Source organism: Oncorhynchus mykiss, chromosome 30, assembly GCF_013265735.2.
Source record: "Oncorhynchus mykiss isolate Arlee chromosome 30, USDA_OmykA_1.1, whole genome shotgun sequence".
NCBI lineage: Eukaryota > Metazoa > Chordata > Actinopteri > Salmoniformes > Salmonidae > Oncorhynchus > Oncorhynchus mykiss.
In genome coordinates, this window is record NC_050570.1 from 5757152 (window position 1) to 5769768 (window position 12617).

The 12617-nt window shown below is 41.4% G+C and overlaps 2 protein-coding genes across 3 annotated transcripts in view; one reads left to right on the forward strand and one right to left on the reverse strand.

Moving 5' to 3' along the window:
* Positions 1-5688: 5688 nt before the first annotated feature.
* fancf (FA complementation group F) lies at positions 5689-7665 on the reverse strand. Of its 2 annotated transcripts, XM_036968994.1 has the most exons (2): positions 6488-7665; positions 5689-6446 (listed from the first exon to the last, which is right to left on the reverse strand). In XM_036968994.1, the coding sequence occupies exons 1-2, from the start codon at positions 7500-7502 to the stop codon at positions 6400-6402; spliced, it is 1062 nt and encodes a 353-aa protein (XP_036824889.1). In that variant the 5' UTR covers positions 7503-7665; the 3' UTR covers positions 5689-6399. The 2 variants fall into 2 exon arrangements, with proteins under 2 accessions (XP_036824889.1, XP_021454305.2); XM_021598630.2 differs by having other exon boundaries at positions 5689-7663.
* Positions 7666-7693: 28 nt separating this feature from the next.
* Positions 7694-12617, forward strand: part of LOC110522702 (growth arrest-specific protein 2) — a 47755-nt gene continuing 42831 nt past the window's right edge. Inside the window, exon 1 of the mRNA XM_036968995.1 lies at positions 7694-8342. The gene's annotated coding sequence lies outside the window, so the exon portion shown is untranslated. The remainder of the gene's footprint in view (positions 8343-12617) is intronic.

A 12617-nucleotide genomic window follows, 5' to 3' on the forward strand; every position in this document is an offset into this window, starting at 1 on the left:
ACAGATATATACACTAAACTTAGACAACATGTGTAATAAACTACATGAATAAATATGAAACAAGGCATGATTGCATATTGACATCACAAGCCTATGTTCGGTGCTATAAACCTGGCAAGGGTGGCTGGTGACGGTTGGTGCCGTTTAAGATGAGGGAGGACATTTGTTTTTACATTTTATGAACATGGCCTTATTTTTATTACAGCATATTGGATGACTGTCATTCATATTCCATTCGCCCAGCTTAATGTAACATCAATAGGTTAAGGCTACTAGTTGGTACTCTAATTTTCCCTTCATCGTGAGGTTGCTACAACCTAGCCTGTGAATGAAAGTTTACAACGTAGGTGCACACAGGTCGAGAGAAATTTGAGTAATCAATGTGACAGACATTGACACATTCAATATCGCTTTTGCACACTCCTCTTGCCTGCATCTAGCTGATCTGGGGTGGAATCACTAGTCCAAAAGTTGCAAACAACAGTTTGGCTCCCGAGTGGCGCAGCGGTCTAAAGGCATTGCATCTCAGTCCAAGAGGCGTCACTACAGTCCCGGGTTTGAATCCAGGCTGTATCACATCCGGACGTGATTGGGAGTCCCATAAGGCGGCACACAACTGGCCCAGCATCGTCCAGGTTTGGCCGGGGTAGGACGTCATTGTAAATAAGAATTTCTTAACTGACTTGCCTAGTTAAATAAAGGTTAAATAAAAAATAAAATTAGTTAATTAATTGAACAAGAGTTTCTAGTAGAAAGAGGAGGAAGGGAAGCGCTACTAATGTACACAATAGTACATTTTGGTAGACAGAAGGTGCTCTTTGGTAAAAGGGGGGAATTGGTCATCAAAAAGAAAGGAGGACCAAGGCACTCTTCATATACTTAATTAAAATGCCTTTAATTGTATGGTATGTTCAATAGAAACAAGGTTTTAAAAATCTGATGCGTTTTGGCTGCATGGCCTTCGTCAGGGAGTACAAGAGTTTTATTGGATAAATTCAGGTCTTTTTTTATCCTCGTTTCGTTCCATTTGCTTCCGTTCAAGAAACATTTTTCAACAGAATCAGCAGAATGAATACACTCCTGATCACGCGTAAACACTTCACTTTCATAGCTGCCACATACAAAAAAGCACGATCACTTTGATCGTTTTATAATTCCTTCTCGTATCTATGCACTCTCCTCCTCGCACCTTTTCCGTTCCCTTGTGGACACATCAGGCGAAAAAACCTTTCCAAGCCAAACCTTCATACCATAACCACTAACGGCTACACACAGCCTACATCGTTGTGCACCTGTGTAATTATCATGCTATTTAATCAGCTTATTGATATGCCACACCAGTCAGGTGGATGGATTATCTTGGCAAAGGAGAAATGCTCACTAACAGGGATATAAACACATTTCTGCACAAAATTTGAGAGAAATAAGCTTTTTTGTGCATATGGAACCTTTCTGGGATCTTTAATTTCAGCTGATGAAACATGGGACCAACACTTTGCATGTTGCGTTTATATTTTTGCTCAGTATATTTTCACACATCAGAACCTCTAGAATCATAAAAGACAGGAGGACCTTAGAACCTCATCTTAGCTCTCTTCCTCTCCAAACTGCTCTGATAGTCAATGAGAGGCACGGGTCCTTGTGTCCCTGGGGACTCATTGGGAAGGCGCACAACATCCTCTCCCTGGCTTTCAGAGTTCAAGCAGTGGTTGCCTGGGCAACGTGTGACGCTACCATCTGTCACTCCTGCTCATTGAGATTTGGATTTCATTAACTGGCTCATTCTGATGTCGGACATATTGCCAAGCAGTAGAATCAGATTAAAATACACCTTATGGAAGAGCGGGGACTGTGAAGAGACACACATATGCACACAAACGCTAGCACACAAACGCTAGCACACAAACGCTAGCACACAAACGCTAGCACACAAACGCTAGCACACACGTACATTGTAATATTGTTGTTCGGTGGTATTATACATTTTGTAATGTTGATAAGTAGTTGTGTAATAATGTTATATTACGTACTGTTTTATCTTTTGTTTAATATGTAATTTAAGCATCTTAATGTGTTTGGGGCCCAGGATGAGTAGCTGCTGCCTTGACAGAAACTAATGGGGATCCATAATAAACCCCAGAAAGAGTAGCTACTGCCTTGACAGGAACTAATGGGGATCCATAATAAACCCCAGGAAGAGTAGCTGCTGCCTTGGCAGGAACTAATGGGGATCCATAATAAACCCCAGGATGAGTAGCTGCTGCCTTGACAGAAACTAATGGGGATCCATAATAAACCCCAGAAAGAGTAGCTGCTGCCTTGACAGGAACTAATGGGGATCCATAATGAACCCCAGGAAGAGTAGCTGCTGCCTTGGCAGGAACTAATGGGGATCCATAATAAACCCCAGGAAGAGTAGCTGCTGCCTTGGCAGGAACTAATGGGGATCCATAATAAACCCCAGGAAGAGTAGCTGCTGCCTTGGCAGGAACTAATGGGGATCCATAATAAACCCCAGGTAGAGTAGCTTCTGCCTTGGCAGCAGCTGATGAGGATCCATAATAAACCCCAGGAAGAGTAGCTGCTGCCTTGACAGGAACAAATGGGGATCCATAATAAACCCCAGGAAGAGTAGCTGCTGCCTTGGCAGGAACTAATGGGGATCCATAATAAACCCCAGGTAGAGTAGCTGCTGCCTTGGCATGAACTAATGAGGATCCATAATAAACCCCAGGAAGAGAAGCTGCTGCCTTGGCAGGAACTAATGGGGATCAATAATAAACCCCAGGAAGAGAAGCTGCTGCCTTGGCAGGAACTAATAGGGATCCATAATAAACCCCAGGAAGAGTAGCTGCTGCCTTGGCAGCAGCTGATGGGGATCCATAATAAATCCCAGGAAGAGTAGCTGCTGCCTTGGCAGGAACTAATGGGGATCCATAATAAACCCCAGGAAGAGTAGCTGCTGCCTTGGCAGGAACTAATGGGGATCCATAATAAACCCCAGGTAGTGTAGCTGCTGCCTTGACGGGAACTAATGGGGATCCATAATAAACCCCAGGAAGAGTAGCTTCTGCCTTGGCAGCAGCTGATGGGGATCCATAATAAACCCCAGGAAGAGTAGCTTCTGCCTTGGCAGCAGCTGATGGGGATCCATAATAAACCCCAGGAAGAGTAGCTTCTGCCTTGGCAGCAGCTGATGGGGATCCATAATAAATCCCAGGAAGAGTAGCTGCTGCCTTGGCAGGAACTAATGGGGATCCGTAATAAACCCCAAGAAGAGTAGCTGCTGATGGGGATCCATAATAAACCCCAGGAAGATTAGCTGCTGCCTTGGCAGGAATTCATGGGGATCCATAATAAACCCCAGGAAGAGTAGCTGCTGCCTTGGCAGGAACTAATGGGGATCCATAAAAAACCCCAGGAAGAGTAGCTGCTGCCTTGGCAGGAACTAATGGGGATCCATAATAAAGCCCAGGAAGAGTAGCTGCTGCCTTGGCAGGAACTAATGGGGATCCATAACAAACCCCAGGAAGAGTAGCTGCTGCCTTGGCAAGAACTAATGGGGATCCATAATAAACCCCAGGAAGAGTAGCTGCTGCCTTGGCAGGAACTAATGGGGATCCATAATAAACCCGAGGAAGAGTAGCTGCTGCCTTGACAGGAACTAATGGGGATCCATAATAAACCCCAGGAAGACTAGCTGCTGCCTTGGCAGGAACTAATGGGGATCCATAATAAAGCCCAGGAAGAGTAGCTGCTACCTTGGCAGGAACTAATGGGGATCCATAATAAACCCCAGGAAGAGTATCTGCTGCCTTGGCAGGAACTAATGGGGATCCATAACAAACCCCAGGAAGAGTAGCTGCTGCCTTGGCAGGAACTAATGGGGATCCATAATAAACCCCAGGAAGAGTAGCTGCTGCCTTGGCAGGAACTAATGGGGATCCATAATAAACCCCAGGAAGAGTAGCTGCTGCCTTGGCAGGAACTAATGGGGATCCATAATAAACCCCAGGAAGACTAGCTGCTGCCTTGGCAGGAACTAATGGGGATCCATAATAAATCCCAGGAAGAGTAGCTGCTACCTTGGCAGGAACTAATGGGGATCCATAATAAACCCCAGGAAGAGTATCTGCTGCCTTGGCAGGAACTAATGGGGATCCATAACAAACCCCAGGAAGAGTAGCTGCTGCCTTGGCAGGAACTAATGGGGATCCATAACAAACCCCAGGAAGAGTAGCTGCTGCCTTGACAGGAACTAATGGGGATTCATAATAAACCAGAGGAAGAGTAGCTGCTGCCTTGGCAGGAACTAATGGGGATCCATAATAAACCCCAGGAAGAGTAGCTGCTGATGGGGATCCATAATAAACCCCAGGAAGAGTAGCTGCTGATGGGGATCCATAATAAACCCCAGGAAGAGTAGCTACTGATGGGGATCCATAATAAACCCCAGGAAGAGTAGCTGCTGATGGGGATCCATAATAAACCCCAGGAAGATTAGCTGCTGCCTTGGCAGGAATTCATGGGGATCCATAATAAACCCCAGGAAGAGTAGCTGCTGCCTTGGCAGGAACTAATGGGGATCCATAATAAACCCCAGGAAGAGTAGCTGCTGCCTTGGCAGGAACTAATGGGGATCCATAATAAACCCCAGGAAGAGTAGCTGCTGCCTTGGCAGGAACTAATGGGGATCCATAATAAAGCCCAGGAAGAGTAGCTGCTGCCTTGGCAGGAACTAATGGGGATCCATAACAAACCCCAGGAAGAGTAGCTGCTGCCTTGGCAGGAACTAATGGGGATCCATAATAAACCCCAGGAAGAGTAGCTGCTGCCTTGGCAGGAACTAATGGGGATCCATAATAAAGCCCAGGAAGAGTAGCTGCTGCCTTGGCAGGAACTAATGGGGATCCATAACAAAGCCCAGGAAGAGTAGCTGCTGCCTTGGCAGGAACTAATGGGGATCCATAACAAACCCCAGGAAGAGTAGCTGCTGCCTTGGCAGGAACTAATGGGGATCCATAACAAACCCCAGGAAGAGTAGCTGCTGCCTTGGCAGGAACTAATGGGGATCCATAATAAACCCGAGGAAGAGTAGCTGCTGCCTTGACAGGAACTAATGGGGATCCATAATAAAGCCCAGGAAGAGTAGCTGCTACCTTGGCAGGAACTAATGGGGATCCATAATAAACCCCAGAAAGAGTAGCTACTGCCTTGGCAGGAACTAATGGGGATCCATAATAAACCCCAGGAAGAGTAGCTGCTGATGGGGATCCATAATAAAGCCCAGGAAGAGTAGCTGCTGCCTTGGCAGGAACTAATGGGGATCCATAATAAACCCGAGGAAGAGTAGCTGCTGCCTTGACAGGAACTAATGGGGATCCATAATAAAGCCCAGGAAGAGTAGCTGCTACCTTGGCAGGAACTAATGGGGATCCATAATAAACCCCAGAAAGAGTAGCTACTGCCTTGGCAGGAACTAATGGGGATCCATAATAAACCCCAGGAAGAGTAGCTGCTGATGGGGATCCATAATAAAGCCCAGGAAGAGTAGCTGCTGCCTTGGCAGGAACTAATGGGGATCCATAATGAATACAAACGTTTCAGTAGCTTGGTGTGTACAAAATAAAACAAAAAGGGGGGTGACAGTATTATTACACAGTTGAAATAAAAACACAAACATTTGCATAATGAAAGTCCTCTTTATTCTGTTATTGATACAAACGTATATGAATGTATTAGCACAAAAACATGTATCCTTTGACAAATACATATAAATCTATTGTATCTAACGAGGCCAAACGTCCACATTTGTCCAACGAACACTGACTGCCCAATGACAGGATACTGATGAGGCTACACATGGCTTTGTTCTGCTCAAGAGAGGGGGTAAATCCATTTCAATTCACTTTTTGACAGCTTTCATAAAAATAAAAATAAACTTACCATACATGGAGGGAAGTGGTCAGAAAGTTACCAAAACATTCAGGAGATAAAAAAGTGATCAAAGTTGACCTATTCTGCATACCCCATTACTTTTCCAGTAATGTCTTCACTATTCTGCATACCCCATTACTTTTCCATTAATGTCTTCATTACTGGAAAAAATAAAAGGTTGGAGTTTGATTTCATTTAGAAGCTTACAAACAGAGTTGTCAAACTGTTTATAGTTTATTTTTATACATTTTGCATTAATAAATTTGTTTGTTTTTTTTGTCAATTATCTAAAAACAAGTCAACTCTGATTTTATTTTTAATTTGTTGCATCACCCTGTACTCAAGAACATGTGTCTCAACTGATGGCAACAGATGATGTTTTACACGTTTTCAGATAATTAACGTTTCAGGTGAAAAAATAAATAAAATAAATATGTTTTTAAAAAAGACCATCCCAAACACTCAGACCTTGTTCAGCTCAGAGAGGAGGTCACCCCAAACACTCAGACCTTGTTCAGCTCAGAGAGGAGGTCACCCCAAACACTCAGACCTCTAACATCAAAGTCCCCATCGGCAACCTTCAGTTCTGTCAGCTCTCTCTCAACGTCCTCCTTTGTTGACGGACAAGCCCCTAGCAACGACCTATAATGGTCAGACAGTGTCTTGAACGACACCCCGTCGGTGGTATCCATTTGAACCCACTCTCCTTCTCCCACGTCATACTCCAACTGTGACCCCCATTGCTTCAACATGTCACCGTAGGTCACTCTAAACCTCACAGACTGCTGGTGGAGGTCCATCAAAAGACCAATAGGCAACGTGGAACACATATTATGGAGTAAACTGTGGTGTTGCTGCAGCCAATCCAGGATAAAGTGGAATGAAACTCCTTCTGAAGCCATTTTTGTTGTTGCTGCTGCCGTTTTGTTGTTTTTCCTTGACAGAAGAGCAGCAGCAACGACTCCTGAGAAGTTTTCATTTTCACCACAGGTTTGTAAGAGGTTGTCCAATAACTTCCCTGCTAGGCCCACCTTGGACCCGCCAGCAGCTGGAGAGAGCAGGATATCCAACATCTCCATCAGTGTCATGCCTAACACGTCAGCATCGGGACCGGGAAAGGACGTACTGCGTTTCAAATAAATGGCGCTTAAGACTTTACATGCTGATTTCACTTCTATGAGTTCAATGCAATGACCGGTGGCGTCCTTATATTTACCTCCAACAGTTATAGTGTCGAAAAGTAGTTTGACGACTGAGCTCGGAACAGCGGCGTTGTTTAGTAACCCCACAAGCAGCAAGTGTTGACACTGCGACAGGTCAGAAAACGTGATGTCCGTATACCCATGAAAAGTTGTTCGTAAACTTTCGTTTGTCACCTGTAGTTGTTTTTCCAAGATGTCCCTGACGGTTGGATTTGCATGGAACCTTGTGTAGACGTGTTGACAGTACTGAGTCCATTGGAAGGCTCTGTCCAGGGTCTGTTTGTCCCACCGCTGCACCGTCTCTGTCTGCGACACAGCGAGTAGCTCCGTGGTCCGCTCCACGTTCTTTACAATAGCCTCCATGTGACACTATCTGCTCTCAGAACATTTGCAAGTGAGTTAGAAAATGTTAAAAGGACGCCTGAAATTACTCCAAAAGGTTGGTTGGAAAAGTCACTTTGGTGTTTAATTAAAGCTACTTCTTTTCTCCGTGCACTCTCCTCTTTCCACCCCCCGCCAGTTTATGTTGTGAAGTGAACTTCCGGGTATGCGAACGCGTCACAGTCACTTCAAAATAAAAGTTCTCAAGATAAAAGTTGTATAAATCATACAATCTGGCGAATAGAATAAATGTACTGTCCTCCGAGAAAATATTTCTACCGTTTGAGTTTTACATTATTTTTTTTCTGAATTGGCGAATATGTGTAGATTGATTGTAGAAGAAGAACAAGCAAGTCCCATCGAATTTTGTCACTGTGTTGTGTTATAGTCATTTATAATCGAACAATTGCAATACATAAAATTGCACAGTGGCTTGGCCAATGAATGCACTTCTGCTTCAGCATCTATCTAATTACAATCTTGAGCACGGACGAGTTTCTCAAATGTCAGATTAGAGAGAGAGAATGAGAGGAGGAGGGAACGCAGCATAACATTCCCAGTCAGTCAGTCCAGTGTGACTGATCAAAAACTCTCCTCCTATCGGCAGTGCAGCACTCGGCTCCACAAAAAATATCCTCGACAGGTTGAGAGACAGAGATATGCTATGCATTGCCCCATTCTACCCCGGGCCACTGTTTTCCCGCGACAGAGCGGGGGGTAGATGAGCGATGGTGAAAAGCATGCATACAGAACGCACGGAGGAGCAAAGACACTGTACGAGAGGACGGTGACAGTCCGGATAGAAGAGTTGCTTTGCAGAGGGTGAGTGGAAGATACAGGGACTGTTGATTGCATGCCTCTGATTGGTCTGGTAGTTTATTTGTTTTTTGTAGGATTTATACTGTATGCTTCATCCGCAAATATATTATTGCATTTGTTGTGAAGTTGTTACATATTTCAGAATCAATAAATCAGAATCAAATGATAAGATTTCAATCACTTATTCAACAATACTTCTATTGTTATTTCTGTAGATAAAAAAAAAAAAATTAAACAGAGTTTTAGGGAAAAAGCTTGATTATAGCAGGGATGGGCAACTCCAGTCCTCAGGGACCTGATTGATGTGGTCACACTTCTCCCCCAGCAGGGATGGGCAACTCCAGTCCTCAGGGACCTGATTGATGTGGTCACACTTCTCCCCCAGCCGAAGTTAACACACCTGACTCCAATAATCAACTAATCATGATATTCTGTTTAGAATGCAACACTCCAGTGCCCCAAGGAGTTGTCCATCCCTGGCCTGTAGCCCTGGGCAGACTGCTATACACAACTGTAGTCTTATTTCCATGGTTGGTATGAGAGATATTATTTTGTATAGCTTAAAGTAAAACTAAAAAAATATACAGAATATCAAATGTTTGGATAAATTAACTGTTGATGTATGAGACCGAATAAAATGTATCTACCAAACAAAGCTGCCTGTGTGGAGTCAGTTAGTCAGTTAGTTAGTTAGTTAGTTAGTTAGTCAGTTAGTTAGTTAGTTAGTTAGTTAGTTAGTTAGTTAGTTAGTTAGTCAGTTAGTTAGTTAGTCAGTTAGTTAGTTAGTCAGTCAGTTAGTCAGTTAGTTAGTTAGTCATTTTGTTAGTTAGTTAGTTAGTTAGTTAGTCAGTTAGTTAGTTAGTTAGTTAGTTAGTCAGTTAGTTAGTTAGTTAGTTAGTTAGTCAGTTAGTTAGTTAGTCAGTTAGTTAGTTAGTTAGTTAGTCAGTTAGTTAGTTAGTTAGTCAGTTAGTTTGTTAGTCCGTTAGTCAGTTAGTTAGTTAGTTAGTCCGTTAGTCAGTTAGTTAGTCAGTCAGTTAGTCAGTTAGTCAGTCAGTCAGTTAGTCAGTTAGTTAGTCAGTCAGTCAGTCAGTCAGTCAGTTAGTCAGTTAGTTAGTTAGTCAGTTAGTCATGTTAGTCAGTTAGTCAGTTGACTTGTTTTAGAGGAGAATCTATTCTTTAGCTGCAGCCAAACCTTTTTAATAAAGTTCATATGAATAACTTCAAAAGTTGTATTTTATTATGCTGAATAGCTGTGTTTCATTTCATTGGTTTATCGTGGGTGGTCATATTTCCATCTAACTGTTTTCAGACATTTCTTATTTGTGTGTGTGTGTTTTATTGTAATTTTAAATTGGCTGAACATGGACGTGTAAACTGTTGTGGTCGGGTTCATTTTATGATTGACAAGAATAGAAACAGTTTCTTTAAATTGTTTAAAAATCAGTTGTAAAAATGGAAATGCATACCCACTGGGCACAGATGTCAATTCAACGTCTATTCCACGTTGGTTCAACGTCATTTCATTGAAACGACGTGGAAACAACATTGATACAACCAGTGTGTACCCAGTGGGTAATGACATGAACACATGCACTGACATAAAAGAGACAAAAACACACCTTAAAATGCATTTACATAAGCTCACAAATCACAAACCTACCTTTTATGCTACTGTGAACTAACTGGGCATACCTCAGTAATACAGGCCCTGGAGGTTAACAGAAGGGAAATATATTTGAACTTGTAATTGATTTATTTATATATGCCTAATGTATTTATCAATTTTGGACACATTGAAACCAAATATTTTATCAAGTTGTAAACAATTACTATTTTTAAAACTAGAATCCTTAGTTGCTGTTTAATATACTGTTTAATATACTCAATATCAAGTGTTTAGATAAATTAACTGTTGATGTATGAGACCGAATAAAATGTATCTACCAAACAAAGCTGCCTGTGTGGAGTCAGTTAGTCATGTTACATAGTTAGTCAGTTAGTCAGTTAGTCAGTTAGTCAGTTAGTTAGTTAGTCAGTTAGTTAGTCAGTTAGTCAGTTAGTTAGTTAGTCAGTTAGTCAGTTATTTAGTCAGTTAGTCAGTTAGTTAGTCAGTTAGTTAGTCAGTTAGTTAGTCAGTTAGTCAGTTAGTTAGTTAGTCAGTTAGTCAGTTATTTAGTCAGTTAGTCAATTAGTTAGTCAATTAGTTAGTCAGTTAGTTAGTCAGTTAGTCAGTTAGTTAGTCAGTTAGTCAGTTATTTAGTCAGTTAGTCAGTTAGTTAGTCAGTTAGTTAGTCAGTTAGTCAGTTAGTTAGTTAGTCAGTTAGTCAGTTATTTAGTCAGTTAGTCAATTAGTTAGTCAATTAGTTAGTCAGTTAGTTAGTCAGTTAGTCAGTTAGTTAGTTAGTCAGTTAGTTAGTTAGTCAGTTAGTCAGTCAGTTAGTTAGTTAGTCAGTTAGTCAGTTAGTCAGTTAGTCAGTCAGTTAGTCAGTCAGTTAGTCAGTTAGCCAGTCAGTCAGTTAGTTAGTTCGTCAGTTAGTCAGTTAGTTAGTCAGTCAGTCAGTTAGTTAGTTAGTCAGTCAGTCAGTCAGTTAGTCAGTTAGTCAGTCAGTTAGTCAGTCAGTTAGTCAGTCAGTCAGTTAGTCAGTCAGTTAGTCAGTCAGTTAGTCAGTTAGTTAGTCAGTCAGTTAGTCAGTCAGTTAGTCAGTTAGTCAGTCAGTTAGTTAGTTAGTTAGTCAGTTAGTCAGTTAGTTAGTTAGTCAGTCAGTTAGTTAGTCAGTTAGTTAGTTAGTTAGTCAGTTAGTCAGTCAGTTAGTCAGTTAGTTAGTTAGTCAGTTAGTTAATCAGTTAGTCAGTTAGTTAGTTAGTTAGTTAGTCAGTTAGTCAGTTAGTCAGTTAGTCAGTTAGTCAGTCAGTTAGTCAGTCAGTTAGTCAGTTAGCCAGTCAGTCAGTTAGTTAGTTCGTCAGTTAGTCAGTTAGTCAGTCAGTTAGTCAGTCAGTTAGTCAGTTAGCCAGTCAGTCAGTTAGTTAGTTCGTCAGTTAGTCAGTTAGTTAGTCAGTTAGTCAGTTAGTTAGTTAGTCAGTCAGTCAGTCAGTCAGTCAGTTAGTCAGTCAGTTAGTCAGTCAGTTAGTCAGTCAGTCAGTTAGTCAGTCAGTTAGTCAGTTAGTCAGTCAGTTAGTCAGTTAGTTAGTCAGTTAGTTAGTTAGTCTGTTAGTCAGTTAGTTAGTTAGTTAGTCAGTTAGTCAGTCAGTTAGTTAGTTAGTCAGTTAGTTAGTTAGTCAGTCAGTTAGTCAGTCAGTTAGTCAGTTAGTCAGTCAGTTAGTCAGTTAGTTAGTTAGTTAGTCAGTTAGTCAGTTAGTTAGTTAGTCAGTCAGTCAGTTAGTCAGTTAGTTAGTCAGTCAGTTAGTCAGTTAGTGAGTTAGTCAGTTAGTTAATCAGTTAGTCAGTTAGTTAGTTAGTTAGTCAGTTAGTCAGTTAGTCAGTTAGTCAGTTAGTCAGTTGACTTGTTTTAGAGGAGAATCTATTCTTTAGCTGCAGCCAAACCTTTTTAATGAAGTTCATATGAATAACTTCAAAAGTTGTATTTTATTATGCTGAATAGCTGTGTTTCATTTCATTGGTTTATCGTGGGTGGTCATATTTCCATCTAACTGTTTTCAGACATTTCTTATTTGTGTGTGTGTGTTTTATTGTAATTTTAAATTGGCTGAACATGGACGTGTAAACTGTTGTGGTCGGGTTCATTTTATGATTGACAAGAATAGAAACAGTTTCTTTAAATTGTTTAAAAATCAGTTGTAAAAATGAAAATGCATACCCACTGGGCACAGATGTCAATTCAACGTCTATTCCACGTTGGTTCAACGTCATTTCATTGAAACGACGTGGAAACAACATTGATACAACCAGTGTGTACCCAGGGGGTAATGACATGAACACATGCACTGACATAAAAGAGACAAAAACACACCTTAAAATGCATTTACATAAGCTCACAAATAACAAACCTACCTTTTATGCTACTGTGAACTAACTGGGCATACCTCAGTAATACAGGCCCTGGAGGTTAACAGAAGGGAAATATATTTGAACTTGTAATTGATTTATTTATATATGCCTAATGTATTTATCAATTTTGGACACATTGAAACCAAATATTTTATCAAGTTGTAAACAATTACTATTATTAAAACTAGAATCCTTAGTTGCTACATATATTTTTTTTACCTCAGAAGTCCTCAACTGGCAGCTTCATTAAATAGTACCCGCAAAACACCAGT

What these genes read in the sequence shown, in the direction of transcription:
- fancf (XM_036968994.1), bottom strand. Translation starts at nt 7,502, where the DNA reads ATGGAGGCTATTGTAAAGAACGTGGAGCGGACCACGGAGCTACTCGCT. An exon ending in TGGGGACTTTGATGTTAGAG is followed by an intron (nt 6,447 to 6,487) that starts GTCTGAGTGTTT and finishes GAGCTGAACAAG; the next exon opens with GTCTGAGTGTTTGGGGTGAC.